Source organism: Daktulosphaira vitifoliae, unplaced genomic scaffold (genome assembly GCF_025091365.1).
Source record: "Daktulosphaira vitifoliae isolate Bord-2020 unplaced genomic scaffold, ASM2509136v1 Scaffold_1, whole genome shotgun sequence".
Taxonomy (NCBI): domain Eukaryota; kingdom Metazoa; phylum Arthropoda; class Insecta; order Hemiptera; family Phylloxeridae; genus Daktulosphaira; species Daktulosphaira vitifoliae.
Window position 1 is genome coordinate 70,847,095 of NW_026099572.1, and position 14,693 is coordinate 70,861,787.

General features: G+C 27.3%; 1 protein-coding gene across 16 annotated transcripts in view; it reads left to right on the forward strand.

The window, feature by feature from the left end:
- LOC126894744 (uncharacterized) overlaps window positions 1–14,268 on the forward strand; it is an 18,541-nt gene extending 4,273 nt beyond the window's left edge. For 2 of the 16 annotated variants that reach the window (XM_050665970.1, XM_050665976.1), the window contains 5 exons: window positions 3,301–3,367; window positions 3,821–3,935; window positions 4,001–4,120; window positions 8,493–8,651; window positions 13,960–14,268. In XM_050665970.1, coding sequence (XP_050521927.1) covers window positions 3,301–3,367; window positions 3,821–3,935; window positions 4,001–4,120; window positions 8,493–8,651; window positions 13,960–14,013 — 515 coding nt within the window. In that variant the 3' untranslated portion in view covers window positions 14,014–14,268. Of the gene's footprint in view, window positions 1–2,707; window positions 3,011–3,160; window positions 3,250–3,300; window positions 3,368–3,820; window positions 3,936–4,000; window positions 4,121–8,492; window positions 8,652–13,959 lie in introns of those variants that run through there. The other 14 variants (XR_007701501.1, XR_007701503.1, XR_007701499.1 and 11 more) reach the window with 13 other exon arrangements.
- Window positions 14,269–14,693: the final 425 nt, after the last annotated feature.

Genomic DNA, 14,693 nt, shown 5'->3' on the forward strand with positions numbered 1-14,693 from the left:
TACCAGGTGTATAACTTAATAATGGGGATTTTTAAAAAAATAAAAACACAGCATTTTAAATAGAAATACAAAAAGCGTTTATTCAAAATAATTACCATTTGAATTTATACATTTCTCCCATCTTAATGGCAAGTTATGGATACCTTTCCAAAAAAATTTTTCTTCTTTCGCAGCAAACCATTCCGATAGCCATTTTTCTACGTCTTCGTAAGATTTAAAGTGCTGTTCAGCCAAAGCGTGTGCCATCGAAGAAAATAAATGATAATCAGACGGGGCTAAGTCTGGTGAGTATGGCGGGTGCGCAAGAACTTCCCATCCAAGTTTTTTTGTGGTGTCCTTGACCAGTTTTGTGGTGTGAGATGGAGCGTTGTCGTGAAGCAGTATAACTTTGTCATGTCTCTTAGCCCATTCTGGTCGTTTATCGATCAGTGATTGATTTAAATTGATAAGTTGTTGTTTATACCGTTCTCCATTTACAGTTTCACCAGGCTTTAGAAGTTCGTGGTATAAAATACCCTTTTGGTCCCACCAAATACAAAGCATAGTTTTTTTTCCGTACCGATTTGGTCTTGGAATCGACTGGGCGGGTTGTCCTGGATTAACATACGACTTTTTTCGTTTCGGATTTTCGAAATAAATCCATTTCTCGTCTCCAGTGACTATGCGGTGCAAAAAAGATTTTTTTTCGTACCGAGAAAGCAGCGATAAACTTGTAACTTTCCTATTTTCCATTTGCCGTTCGTTGAGGTTATGTGGAACCCATTTTCCCGCTTTTAAAATCTTTCCCATCATATTTAAGCGTTTGGAAATTGCTGCTTGAGTTACTTGAAGTCTCTCCGCAAGTTGTTTCTGCGTTTGGCAGGGATCTTCATCAAGTAACTCTTCCAATTCACTATCTTGGAATTTTTTCGGCTGCCCCGGACGCTCTTTGTCTGACACATCGAAATCGCCAACTTTGAAGCGATTAAACCAGCGCTCACAAGTATTCTGGGATAAACAATGCTCTCCGTAAACTCCTTGAAGTATACGGTAACTTTCAGCAGCACTTTTTTTTAAGAGAAAGTAATGTAACAAAACCTCCCGCAAATGCTCTTTTTTTGGAACAAATTCCGACATTTTAACACGTAAAAAAAAATGATATAAGCGCTTTCAAAAAGTACGACTTTCACTACTTTAAAGGGTTATGTCGATAAAAAAAATTGCTCACATATCAAGCCACGTGCTCTATTATATGAGTGTAACGCCATCTGTTGAAAAATATCCCCATTATTAAGTTATACACCTGGTAATATAATATCTTCATTAATGTATCTTTGTATTTTTCTGAATGTTCTATCGTATTAAATGGGTAACATGCCAATATTATCACATGTAACAATTTAATGTATCAACGATTTTTTGTTCCAATGTGCACCGTATCAAAAATTCTTGGGAAAAGCCCTTTTATTAGTCGCACATACTTAACTATTTACCGTTCTTAGTTCTTGAAAGGATTTCAGTCTACGTACGTTAGCTATAATTAATCACAAGTAAAAAAATTTTTTATTATTAGGATGAACTGTGTACAAATGATCTAATGAGTGAAACGATTTTAAATTCAGATGTTCTTCAACTGGTTTGTTCTGTTAACGTTGTTGAAAATTTTCTTTAGTGCGTTCCATATATATAATTTTGTCACTTTTGAATAAAATAACGTTCTTACGTTATAGTTATAGTTTTCAACGTGTAACTACATGAATAGATATTTTAAATATACTTATGTGTGTAGAATTACAATCTTGATTAAGAAATATTGATATATGTAGATATTCTTATTGTAGTTGCAGTATTGTGCTTTAATTAATATCTGATTTGATTGCCTTATAAAACAATTCGATAGGTCGAGAATAACTTAAGGACTAATGTACATTGAGTTAAATTATTTTAATACATAAAGTGGGTGGGTGCAATTCGCATTGAAGTACATATACCTCGTCTAAATAATCAGAATTTTGGTGCAAAATTTAAAAAATGTTAGTATAAATAATGATAGGTCATATAAGTTATTAAATACATTAATTTATTTGTTAAGTTGGCAGTCATATTAACTATTTTTAAATTTTAACACACTTTATGATGTCGATTTCATAATATGAAGCATAACTAAGAAATAAAACAACTTAAAATATCATGGGGTGCTTGAACAATTTAAAATGAAATATTATGCATTTTTATTTTATTACACTAATACAATAATAGATGATTTTTTTAAGACTACCCACTCGATTTTTCTTAAGATGATAAAATTTCTTAAAAAATTATTTTTTAATTTTATATATATCTCGATTTATTAATAAGAACTTTTTTAATTCATCCATAATACCTCATAAGAGTGTCACTCATGTATACAGTGTATTTAACTAAAAAAGATTTGTAATCTTGAAGTATCGTGGAATGAAATCGGTCCAGTAAAAGTTGAGAAAAAATGAGCAAAGATTTAAAAAAAACATCATTATGATGCGTTTTTTTAAGTCTGTGTTGCGGCGAGTTATATGTGGTCGCGTCAACTTACAACCAAAATGGAACCGGTTACATATAATAAGNATTATGATGCGTTTTTTTAAGTCTGTGTTGCGGCGAGTTATATGTGGTCGCGTCAACTTACAACCAAAATGGAACCGGTTACATATAATAAGTGGGGATGCCTTTCGCTGCCCGGTAAGTCGTCGCCTTATCTAGTCAGTCAGCCATTGTACGGTCTAGTTGATTAGACCCATCGGCGCCGCCACGAGTTTTTCCGCGACTTTGCGGTGTTGTCACGTAAATGTGAATTCGGTGGATTTACCATGATCAATATAATTGAGTTCGTGTCTTGTTTCATTCAAAAGGTTGAAGTTGTTTGAGTATATTATTATTGTTATAATCCGATCATTGATGTTCTGCCCAGGTCAGATTACTGAATTCTACAACACTTAAATCTTATATTTGTACTCATTTTATTGCAGTGTACTATTTATTTGTTATTATTAATGTAAGTGGGGACGCCCAACTATAAAGTTTACTATTAATTACACTAATATTGTTATTATAGACAAATTCCTTTTGAGTTTCTTTATTTACTAAGTTTTTGGGGTTGGGTTGCCTGTAGACGAACAGTCTGTGTTCATTATTTCTCAGCTTCACATTGAAGCTAAAAGTCAACAAAATGATTTTTAGTATTTAGTCCCTCAAGTTGAAATTCCCTGAGTACATCATTCATTTTTCGAGATGGTATGCATTTTAATTTTAAAAATTCTAATTTTTTTTATTATTACTTTTCAGACAAATGTCAGGTAAACTCACAAGAATTATTTAAAATGATATTAGCAGATCATTTGAAAGTAAATACGTATGTATCTAAACTAAAATTTATTTAATATCGTTAACAGGATTAAAAATCAATTGAATTTTTTACAAAAGTATTCATTGTAAAATTAGCGAATTAATATATAATAAAAATTGATCATTGGTGGCTAATATTATTTAAAATTAAATCTATAGCAAAAATTAAATTTAAAACTAAAAAAAAACACATATTATACGCGTTTAACGTTGATAATTATAATATTGTTTCCAGAATACGTATTTGCGATTTTTTAATAATTTTTTTGTGGCTTTTTGAGTTTAATAATTTTTAGTTTTAAATCAATTACATCAATATAGTTTTAATTTTAAATAGCGAATTAATAAATTATTAGAAGTAAAAATGGCTAATAAATTAGACATTTTTAATAGTAATTTTTATTTTCTAAACTAATTATATATTTTTTAAGTTTTTTAATCGTTGAAAATTTTTTTCTAGTACTTTAAAGAATTTTTTTGAATTTATAAAACCTATTATTATCGTTCACTTAGGATTAGTGTTTCAAATATTTGTGATGTTGGTAATGAAGTTGGTTCTGGAATCTTATTTTAAAGTATTTATGAAAAACGTATTAAAATTTTTATTCAAAGGAATTAAATATTCTATTATTTTATTCAGGATAACAATTCATCAGGAAATTTGCCAATAATATTAGTACTTTGTGGGGTTTTGGCCTTTGGGACGTGTTTCAATTTATTTTTGAATACTTATATTTTTGAACTTGTGGAATCCCAAGTAGTATTTTGAATTTTGTTTTTTTATTTATTTTAATATAGTAAATAAGACTCCATATAATCTTTTCTGTAATTTATTACAGCCTTCTAGTTTTTTTTTATGTTTGTATAATAAGTGGATTAGAGGGTAATATTCCCAGGAATAATTTTTTGTGGGTGGTATGTAAGGAAAAGTTACCTTTTCTTCTGCACTTATTTTTTGGATAGTATTAAGAAAATATATGTATTAAAAAAAAAATTATACATATAATTTTCTAAAATGATATATTTAAAAGTATGGGAATGACGTTCAAGTATGTCTATGCAACTTGTTTTGGAGTTATTTCAAAAATTAAAACTCATTAGAAGATGTTATCTTAATATCTGGTATAACTATTTTTTATATAGACTATTTATAACAAGATGAGGACATAGCTTGAATTTACGAGGGAGGAATCAATGTAGAGTAAAATAATACATTGTACTTTTCCACGAAACAAATTTAATTAAGCCCCTTCAAAATTAAAAAAATTAAGAAATAGTTCCACTAAAATGTATTACTAAACCCGTTTCATTAACATAAGATATCTTTTTAAGATAAGAATTGAATGTATGGTGTCTTTATTTTAAATTTTTAGTATACCTATTAGTATAACATTACCAAAGAATGAAAGTTTTTCAAAAAAAGTTTAACTTTGAAATGTTAATGGATAATCATCTTTTTTTTATATATACGAAAAAAAAAAATTCGATGAAAATTTAGAGTTAAAAAAAGATTTTAGAGGTTACTTACGGTTTTTAAATAAAATTCGATAAATTCGTAAAAAATATATTGTTATAAAATAGTAATAGTTAACTCATTTATTTAAAATTAATGTTATATTAATTCTGTGGTGCAACCAGAGGTGGGATTAGGGGTTGTTTAACATGGTAAAAATTAATTAAAAAACAATAGTAATTTATCACAACAATAGAAAATAAAATTTGACTTATGTTGACTTGTTTACTAAACACGTAGTTTATTTAGTATAGAGGTTTCTAAAATTAATTGTCAGGTGATTTTTCCTCAGTGGTGAGCCAAGGAATCCATATTTGTAGTGTTTGTTAATTTTTGATCAAGGTCTTCGATAAAAACGGAGGATCATTCGCTTGTCACTTTAAGAATAATTTTTTTATTAGTTGAATACCTCGGAAGCATCGTGGATAATTTCAGAGGTATGCTGTATTTTTTAAAAATAGGAAAGAAGTGCTGAAAAAGTCTTATTTCTGCGTATTACCTTTTTGTACATTTAAGTGTATTAAATTTTAAAGTTATATTATATATGTGTCTAACTATTTTTCTTTATATTATTTTAAGTAAAATTATGAAGGTTTGGTCTTAAATAGGTGTTTAAAAGGTTATTGTTTTAAAAATTATATTTTATTCAAAAAATCCATTTGTTGGCGCCTCGTACCTGTTTTGAATTTTAATTGTTTGGTGACATGTTGAGGTGAGTAGGCAGCACCATCGTCCTAGCCGCCAGTTGTCATTATCAGCCGGTTTTTCGACTGGCCGTTGTATTTGAGTTGTTAAAAAAGACATATAATAATTCAAGAATAGTTGTGGTGTGTTACAAATTTATTCAATACAGTTTATCCGTGTGGTTTTCTGATTTTCTTTGATTCTGTTATATTTTTATATAATTTGCATTTCAACATTTTAGTTGTTTTTATTATTTTCGTGAATTTATGAATGTTATTCATATTAAATTGTTCAAAAGAATTATTGTTCATTTTAGTTTTGAAATAATATTTGTTTGAACGCAGCGCCCGGTGATATTCACGCGGGTTCGTGGTTTTGTTTTGTCTTAAATTTTTAGGTATGTCAAGGATAAAGAATAAGGTGAATGGACTGTATGCTTGATTGTAGAATAAATTTCACAAGATATAATTATAACAATTAAATGTATTATACAAGAAATATAAAATCTTCTATACACCAATGTGGATGGGGGGACACTTAATACTAATGCCACTAAGGCGATGATATAAACAAATAATAAATTATACAAGTGAGTGTTAGAAAGATAAATGAACAAGCATTATACTTATCTGCTAAATGAAACGGCTGATGATAATGTTGAATATTGAAAGGATCAATTGAAGTCGAATGCAAGTAACTGACCAAAGTGAACAATATGCTGTCAACGGTATTGTGATGTATCTCAGAAAATATATAGACCCAACGGCGATAAACTGAGCGCACAGGGTACGACAATCGCAAAGGTGATATTTTCTTTTTACAGTAAAACGAATACAAAACTACTGGCTCGCAAACGCCATAGAGCTTATAACAGAAGAAGCGTTAAGATGGCTGCGACAATGGTAACATAGAGAGAAAACCGACAACAACTCGATTTAATACAATGATAACATGAATAATCAAAAACACATTTTCTTGACAGCATATTCGATCGATGTGTATCCAACAATATTATTTAAGTTTATTATGATTCCTAGACACAAGTTATGGGACATTCCGTTGGAGTTAATGTTCTGATTGTGTTGGAATGATTTGGCAACAGTCTGAGTTTTATTAGTTGTGTATTTGGTTGTTTTTTTGGTCGTTTACGACTTCAGTAATATTCTGGCTCGTGCTCTCAGGTGGTCGGATTGTTTAGTATTAAGTTATTTTATTGTATAATTACGGATCCCAGAAGTGCATCATGTAGGAGAAACCAGCCATACAAGCTATAAGATTTAAAAAAAATAGAAATTTTTATTAAATAAATTCAATAAAGTTGTAATATAAACCACTTTTGTAATTAACATAATGATATCATAGTGTGGAAGTGGCATAGATGGGACAATTATAGATGATATCTGACAGTGATTAGAATCACTATTATAAGTAACGCTTTGATGCAAATTTGTAGATAGTGTTTAATTTTAAGAAATTGGTGGATTATACCAAAAGAAAATCGAATTCCTATTTCCTTCATTATTCCTGATTAGTAGTTCTTTGATTTAGAAGTATAATATATGAATAAATATTTATTATCTTATTATATAGTAGAACAAGGAAAAAAACGCTTTTCTGGTAAAATTACTTAGTATTAATTAAATTAATTAAGTACTCGGTCACCAGACTCCGAGAAAATTATTGGCCAAGGTCCTCTCTTAGTCAAGTAGTTTATATTGACTTATTGGTCTGTAGTATTTTCCTTCATAGTAGTTAGTACGGTTAAGTTTAAATATAACACCACCTTGCCCTTTCGCCAGTTTTCGAGTTGATAACAGTAGGCTAGACATGCTATAATATGTTGCAGAGATGGGGGTCAATTAAATCTAGCCTCTTGTAAAAGTGCAGGAAATATTTCGTCACATCCTGCAGCTTTAAAACTGTCAAAAGCATTTAATGTCTATTTTATGCCACTGGGGGTTATAACTTTCCTTGTTAGCTGCTATTCGGCATGAGTCACACGTTTGTCCTGTATTTCATGTAGCTGTTGTCTGTTATAAATTTCAGAGCTAGGAAAGATATGTTCAACAAATGCGGTAATATCTCATCATCATAGTTTGTAAATGTATCGTCTGGTATTAGTGCTTCAACGATTTTGTTCAGTACATTTCTTAGTGAGCGTAGAAGTCTCTAAGAACTTTTACCTGCACTCTTGACTTTTTCCATGCGGATTTGTATTTTCTTTGAGAGACTCTATAAGACTTCTAATGTTCTAAACCTGATTTCATTGATTTGTTTTAGAGTTTACAAGAACTCTTTGTTAATTTTGATAGATTAGCGTACCCTGAGTCTCATTACTCTTTTAAATTACGACTTAGTTATACTCAGACATACACCTTGGTAGTGTTCAAGGAAGTAAGACTGTAACCTGTAACATAGTTAAAGTTATTGTCTTTACGAAACAGTAAAAAGTAATGTTGTGATAGATTGTAGAACTAAAACTTTACTTCCAAATATAATTTCTTAAATAATAATTTTTTTATCATTTTTTTGTAAATAAATTAATATTAGCTACTTTAACTTTGAAAAAAAAAAAGAATTATAATCACTTCTAAAAAATACTGATTGGGTCACTGCATTAATTTGTATTAGGAAGTATGTTTATAGTTGTTTATGTTTATATGTATGTCCTATATTATGTAAATTTTATTTTTATAAATATAATACATTTAGAGAAATACCCATTAAAATTTTTTAAGTTGGACTTTTTTGCGCCACATTAAATAAATATTACTTGTTACAATTTATCGCAAACAGATAATTCAATTTTTTAATTAAATATCACTTGTGTTCATTCATTAGAAATGTTACTTAACTAAAGTTGACTTTATTTTATTTTATAAAATAAAACGATAAAAAAAAATATGTACCCCTAATTTTTTTAATTTAATTTCAGAAAAATGCAATGTGTTTCGCGATATATAGTTGCAATTGGACAGATAAAAATATTCAATTTAAAAAGTTATTATTATTGTCAATGAAAACGTGTACTGCTAACAATTTAGTAATGAGAATAACTCCAACAAAATACGTGAACTTGGCTTTGTTTGCTAGTGTATGTATTTAAATTAATATAAATATACCTAAAGAAATATGTATACATTTATTGTTACAAAAAAAAAAAATACAGTTTGTTCATGGATTATTACCTATATGCAATGATGTTAATATATCGTATTTTATTTTTATTTTTTATATAGTAGTATATTTTGTTATTTCTATGGCAAACATCTATAAAAATTTAAGAACTTGACGCAAAAATTTTGAGAAAATAATTTAAAATAATATGGTCTAAATAATAAGGAAATTTATCAGAAACAAAAATATACTTTTTCTAAAACAATTTTTTCGCCAATTTCAAATTTTGCAGTTAGATTTTTCCTATGACTTCTAATTTTTGAGATTATTACTAATTTATAAAAAACGAATATTTACAAATAAATCGACATTAATGAAATTTAATGACACATCAGCAATCATAAGTGAAACTATACCCGGAATATTTCTGAATATTAGTATATTATAGAATACATCTATACAGAATAGTTCTGAATATTTCAATTGTAGCATCTATTTAAAAACCAAGTATTTCATAAAAATGACAACTATGTTTCTTGTTAAAATGATTTATTTCGATATTAATACAAAAAAGTTATTATAAATTTAAGTAATAATAACAACTTAAAAAAACCCAGCACACGGGGGTCGCGGCACAGTGGTGACGTGGCATAGTTGGATCANCACAGGGGGGTCGCGGCACAGTGGTGACGTGGCATAGTTGGATCAAGTATAATGATATCTGACAGTGATATTAAAATCACTATAAAAAAAACGCTTCCATGAAAATCTTTAGATAGTGTTTAATTTTAAAAAATTGGTGGATTATTCCAAAAGCTACACGATCTGCTAGTTTATTATTATCCTGATTAAGATAAAGTATGTCGAAGGAAAAAGGGATTATTAAAAAATATTATTTCTCATTAAAAAATTATGTTGATCCATACACTTTTCAATAAATNTCTCATAAAAAAATAATGTTGATCCATACACTTTTCAATATGTCATAGCATTATAAAGTTAAAAATGTAAAAAATAAAATCGAGAATTTTCACACAATAATAGCATTCGGTAGCTTTTTTCACCGTGAAGATAAAATAAAGTCCGAAAATTTTTTTTTACATAATAAAGTAGATTACATTAGCTTTAATTTAAGATATATATAAAAGTGTCAGACTTTCCGGAACACTTTCAAAATTTAAGTTGAAAAAGTAAATTTTTTGTGAAAAAGTTGTCATTTTGAATCTCCCCCTGAAGGTAGGTAAAAAGTCAGATTTATAAAAAAAATATACCAAATGATAGATAAAGACATCATGCATCTATAAAAAAAAGAATTATATTGATCCATACATCTTTCAAAAAGTTATAGTATTATAAAGTTAAAAATATAAAAAAGAATTTTTTTACAAAAANAAGTTATAGCATTATAAAGTTAAAAATATAAAAAAGAATTTTTTTACAAAAATCGTATTTTTTTTATTAAGTTTAATGTCTGTTTTCACCATGAAGATAAAATAAAGTCCGAAATTTTTTTTTACCATAATAAAGTATATTACATTAGCTTTAATTTATGATATATATAAAAGTGTCAGACTTTCCGGAACACTTTCAAAAATTTAGTTGAAAAAGTTCTACTTTCTATATGCATTTTTTAGATTTAAACCCCCCCGTATATAGGGAAATGGTCCGATTTAAAAAAACAGTATGTCGAATGAAAGATGTATATAAATACTACTTCTCATGAAAAAATTGTATTGATTCATACACTTTTCAATAAATTATAGCATAATAAAGTTAAAAATGGAAAATACAAAATCGAAAATTTTCACACAAAAATAGCATTCGGTAGCCATTTTCACCATGAAGATAAGATAAAGTCCGAAATTTTTTTTTTGCATAATAAAGAATATTACATTAGCATTAATTTATGATATATATAAAAGTGTCAGACCTTCCGGAACATTTTCAAAAGTTAATTTTTTTAAAAAAAGTTGTCATTTTAAATCCCCCTTTGTGGGCAGGTTAAGGGTTAAATTTAATGAAAAAATATACCAAATGAAAGGTAATGATATTATGCATCTATATAAAAAAGAATTATATTGATATGTTCATTTTTGAAAAAGTTATGGCACTTTTAAGTAAAAAAAATTGAAAAAATTTCGAAAATTAGCGATTTTTAAATTTGTAATTTTTTTGGAGGTTTCCCCCTTTTACGGGGAACGAGGGAATTTTTTTCAATTTTTAAGGGTAATGTCTTCGACTAGATACGATTTGTGATCTTTTGACGTATCATTGAAAGAAATCGGTTCGGTGAGAGCTGAGAAAAAGTGGTAACAGACACAAAAAAAAAAAAACACATCTAAGTAAAACCAATACCTTCTCAGCTTCGCATCGAAGCTAAAATTAATTTTTTGTGAAAAAGTTGTCATTTTCAATTCTCCCCTGTGGGCAGGTGAAGGGTCAAATTTACAAAAAAAATATATCAAACAATGGTTAAAAACATCAAGCATCTATATAAAAAAAAATTTATTAATATGTTCAATTTTGAAAAGTTACGGCAGTTTTTAGTAAAAAAAATGGAAAAAATTTTGAAAATTAGCGATTTTAAAATTTGTAATTTTTTTGGAGGTTTCCCCCTTTTACGGGGAACGAGGGAATTTTTTTCAATTTTTAAGGGTAATGTCTTCGACTAGATACGATTTGTGATCTTTTGACGTATCATTGAAAGAAATCGGTTCGGTGAGAGCTGAGAAAAAGTGGTAACAGACACAAAAAAAAAAAAACACATCTAAGTAAAACCAATACCTTCTCAGCTTCGCATCGAAGCTAAAATTAATTTTTTGTGAAAAAGTTGTCATTTTCAATTCTCCCCTGTGGGCAGGTGAAGGGTCAAATTTACAAAAAAAATATATCAAATAATGGTTAAAAACATCAAGCATCTATATAAAAAAAAATTTATTAATATGTTCAATTTTGAAAAAGTTACGGCAGTTTTTAGTAAAAAAATTGAAAAAATTTCGAAATTTAGCGATTTTTAAATTTGTAATTTTTTTGGAGGTTTCTCCCATTTACGGGGAACGAGGGAATTTTTTTCAATTTTTGAGGGTAATGTCTTCGACTGGATACGATTTGTGATCTTTTGACGTATTATTGAAAGAAATCGGTTAGGTGAGAGCTGAGAAAAAGTGGTAACAGACACAAAAAAAAAAAAACACATCTAAGTAAAACCAATACCTTCTCAGCTTCGCATCGAAGCTAAAATCATGATGTTAACACCAAAATAATATTTTTGTTTAACATCGGGAACCGTTTTCTCATAGAAAACAATTTGTAGGGACATTTCTTCTTCTTTTAGTATATAACATAAGCTTTAATTAAACATATGTTTAAGGCTCGAAGAATTTCTGTAATATTTTCAAAAGTTAAGTTGAAAAAGTTCTATATTCATATGTTATAAAAAGCTTGTATGTTTCAAGTTTTGTATAAAGGGAAATTGTCCGACTTAAAAAAAGTATACTGGATAAAATGGGTATATATAACGTTAAAAAAAAAAAATTAACTTACTATATACATTTTTTAAAAGTTATAGAAATATAAAGTCAAAAAAATAAAATAGTCCATTTTTTGAGGAAGTAGACATTATTACCATGTATCCTTACGTATTTGAAAATTAAAAAATTGCCATAATTTTCACATTATTTATAACTACATTTTTTGGGGTAGATGTGTTCTTTATTTAATCTTAATTTAGTATCATCAAAATATACCTTTGATAAAAAAAATTTTATCTTGTTTTTGTAGAAAATCTTTTAGTTAAGAAACAACTACCACTATAAATAATAAAATAATAGTTATAAAAAAAATGATTTATAACAAATATTTTTTGAAATCTAAGGAAAATAGTATAAATCCATTTCAAATATCAATCCTCAATACTTTTTATATAGAAATAATTCTATTAAACTTCATCAAATCAAAGTTTGAAAATAATTTAAACATTTTAGGAAATAAATTTGAAAACTTTGTTTTAAAATTGATCCTATAATATATAAAAATGAATTTTATTTTAAAAATCTAGTTTGAATACATAGTCATTTGAGAAACAAATAAAAAATAATTAATAGAAAATTTATATATATATAATTACATGACACTCAAAAATACATATGAAGAACTTTCTTTGAAATTAAAAGCTATTTAACAAATAAAAACAAAATATACATATCTTACAATATTATAACTTAACACCTAAGTTTGTAACAAATACTATTTAGATAATTAAAGAATAAAATCTAATTTTCTTTTTTTGTCATTAGCAAATCTATCAATGATATTTTTGATATTATTATGAATATTAATATTTTTGTGAATATACAACAAAGCAAGACCTGTTAATCAATCATCACTTATTTTGAACCTTAACCATGTTTTAAGCAATCGTTAAAATTTAAAATAAAAAATATATGTAGCGTGTTCTATAAATAACACGATTGTATGTCAGTACATATATATATATATTCTATTATTGATGTTATTTCGATAAAGCAATGGGTGTTCCTACACAATTCGCATGCACTTATTATTTTTATTTATTTAGATTTTTAGATACGAAGTCCTAATTAAAGGTATTTTAATTTAATCAGTAAGCCAGTAGCTGAGGAGGGGGCGCGCGCCCCTTGTGCCCCTACCCTGGATCCGCCACTGATACAAATTTAACTATATAATTTACATCTCTGTTTGAAAGATAAAATGTTATGTCTATTCATTTTTGTTTTTTTCGTGCCTATCTAAGTCAGTAAGTTCATTCTACAAGGATATCACAGGAATTGTCCTCCTCAAGAAAATTAGTGTTTCGATATTATCTAAAACCTAAAAATTCGGCAGGGGAAAAAACTGGACCACATAGTCTCCTTCAAAATGAAATTGTGATTCCTGGTTTAGCGGAATCAATGTTATTTCAATATGCAGTTTACATATTATTTGACTAGGAATTTTTGGTTTTTTAAAATGTTACCATTTTCGAATGGACGACACCTTTCTAACAAAAACCGTCCTTATAGTTAAGGACATTACTCAAAAATACATTTGTGGCGGATGTAGATAAGAATGTATATGGTAGTATTATAATTTTCTTCACTATATTTTTATGTATGAACAAAAATAGGTTGTCTAACAAAACAATAACTTTTCTTTTAGAATATTGCGATATATAAGATAAACATTTTTGAAGTTTTAGAAATCTAACTCTCTTTCTTATAAATATTTATCATTAATTTTTAATAATAGAAACCATTTTCTTATTACAGATGATGAATTTATCATACTCAATCGTATCTCTTTTGGTGAAGATGCTAAATTAGAAATTAGAAATAATTTGAAACATTTACTGATTAAAAATAATGTATATCATTATATAATAACGCTGCTTATTGAGTTATAATATTTACTAGTTATATTAGACAAAACAATATATGAGTAGAAATTACTTGAAATTACCATTAATAATTTATAATTTTTAAGTACTCTTGTAGCTAAAAATAATTAATTAAGTACAACCATTGTAATAGTATATTGTTAAATTTCTTTCAATTAAATTTAGTATTAATTAAGCGAATTTTAAATTACTCAGATTATTTAAGTATATATAGTTTTAATTATAGTCAATACATACCAAATTAACAGCAAGACATGGTTTCACGATTATTTCAAAAAAATTTTAAGATTATATGATTATCTTTTTAGGCTTTAAATGTAACAAAATAAAACATTTTAGTTATTGATATTTATATGATAAATGGTATTTATAAGTGTTTTAAATATCTACTAATTGTTACAAAATTGCCTAGTTTAAACCTATTTAATCCTACAATGGTTTTTTATAATATTAAATTCACATAAACAATGAACCACCAAGATTTGCAAATTAAAATAAACTCTCCAAAGTTTTATATGCAATCAAATTTAGATATTGTATAAAAATATACAAATTCAAACTCAATTATCATTAGTGGGTAACCGAATCATCTTTTATGTACATTAC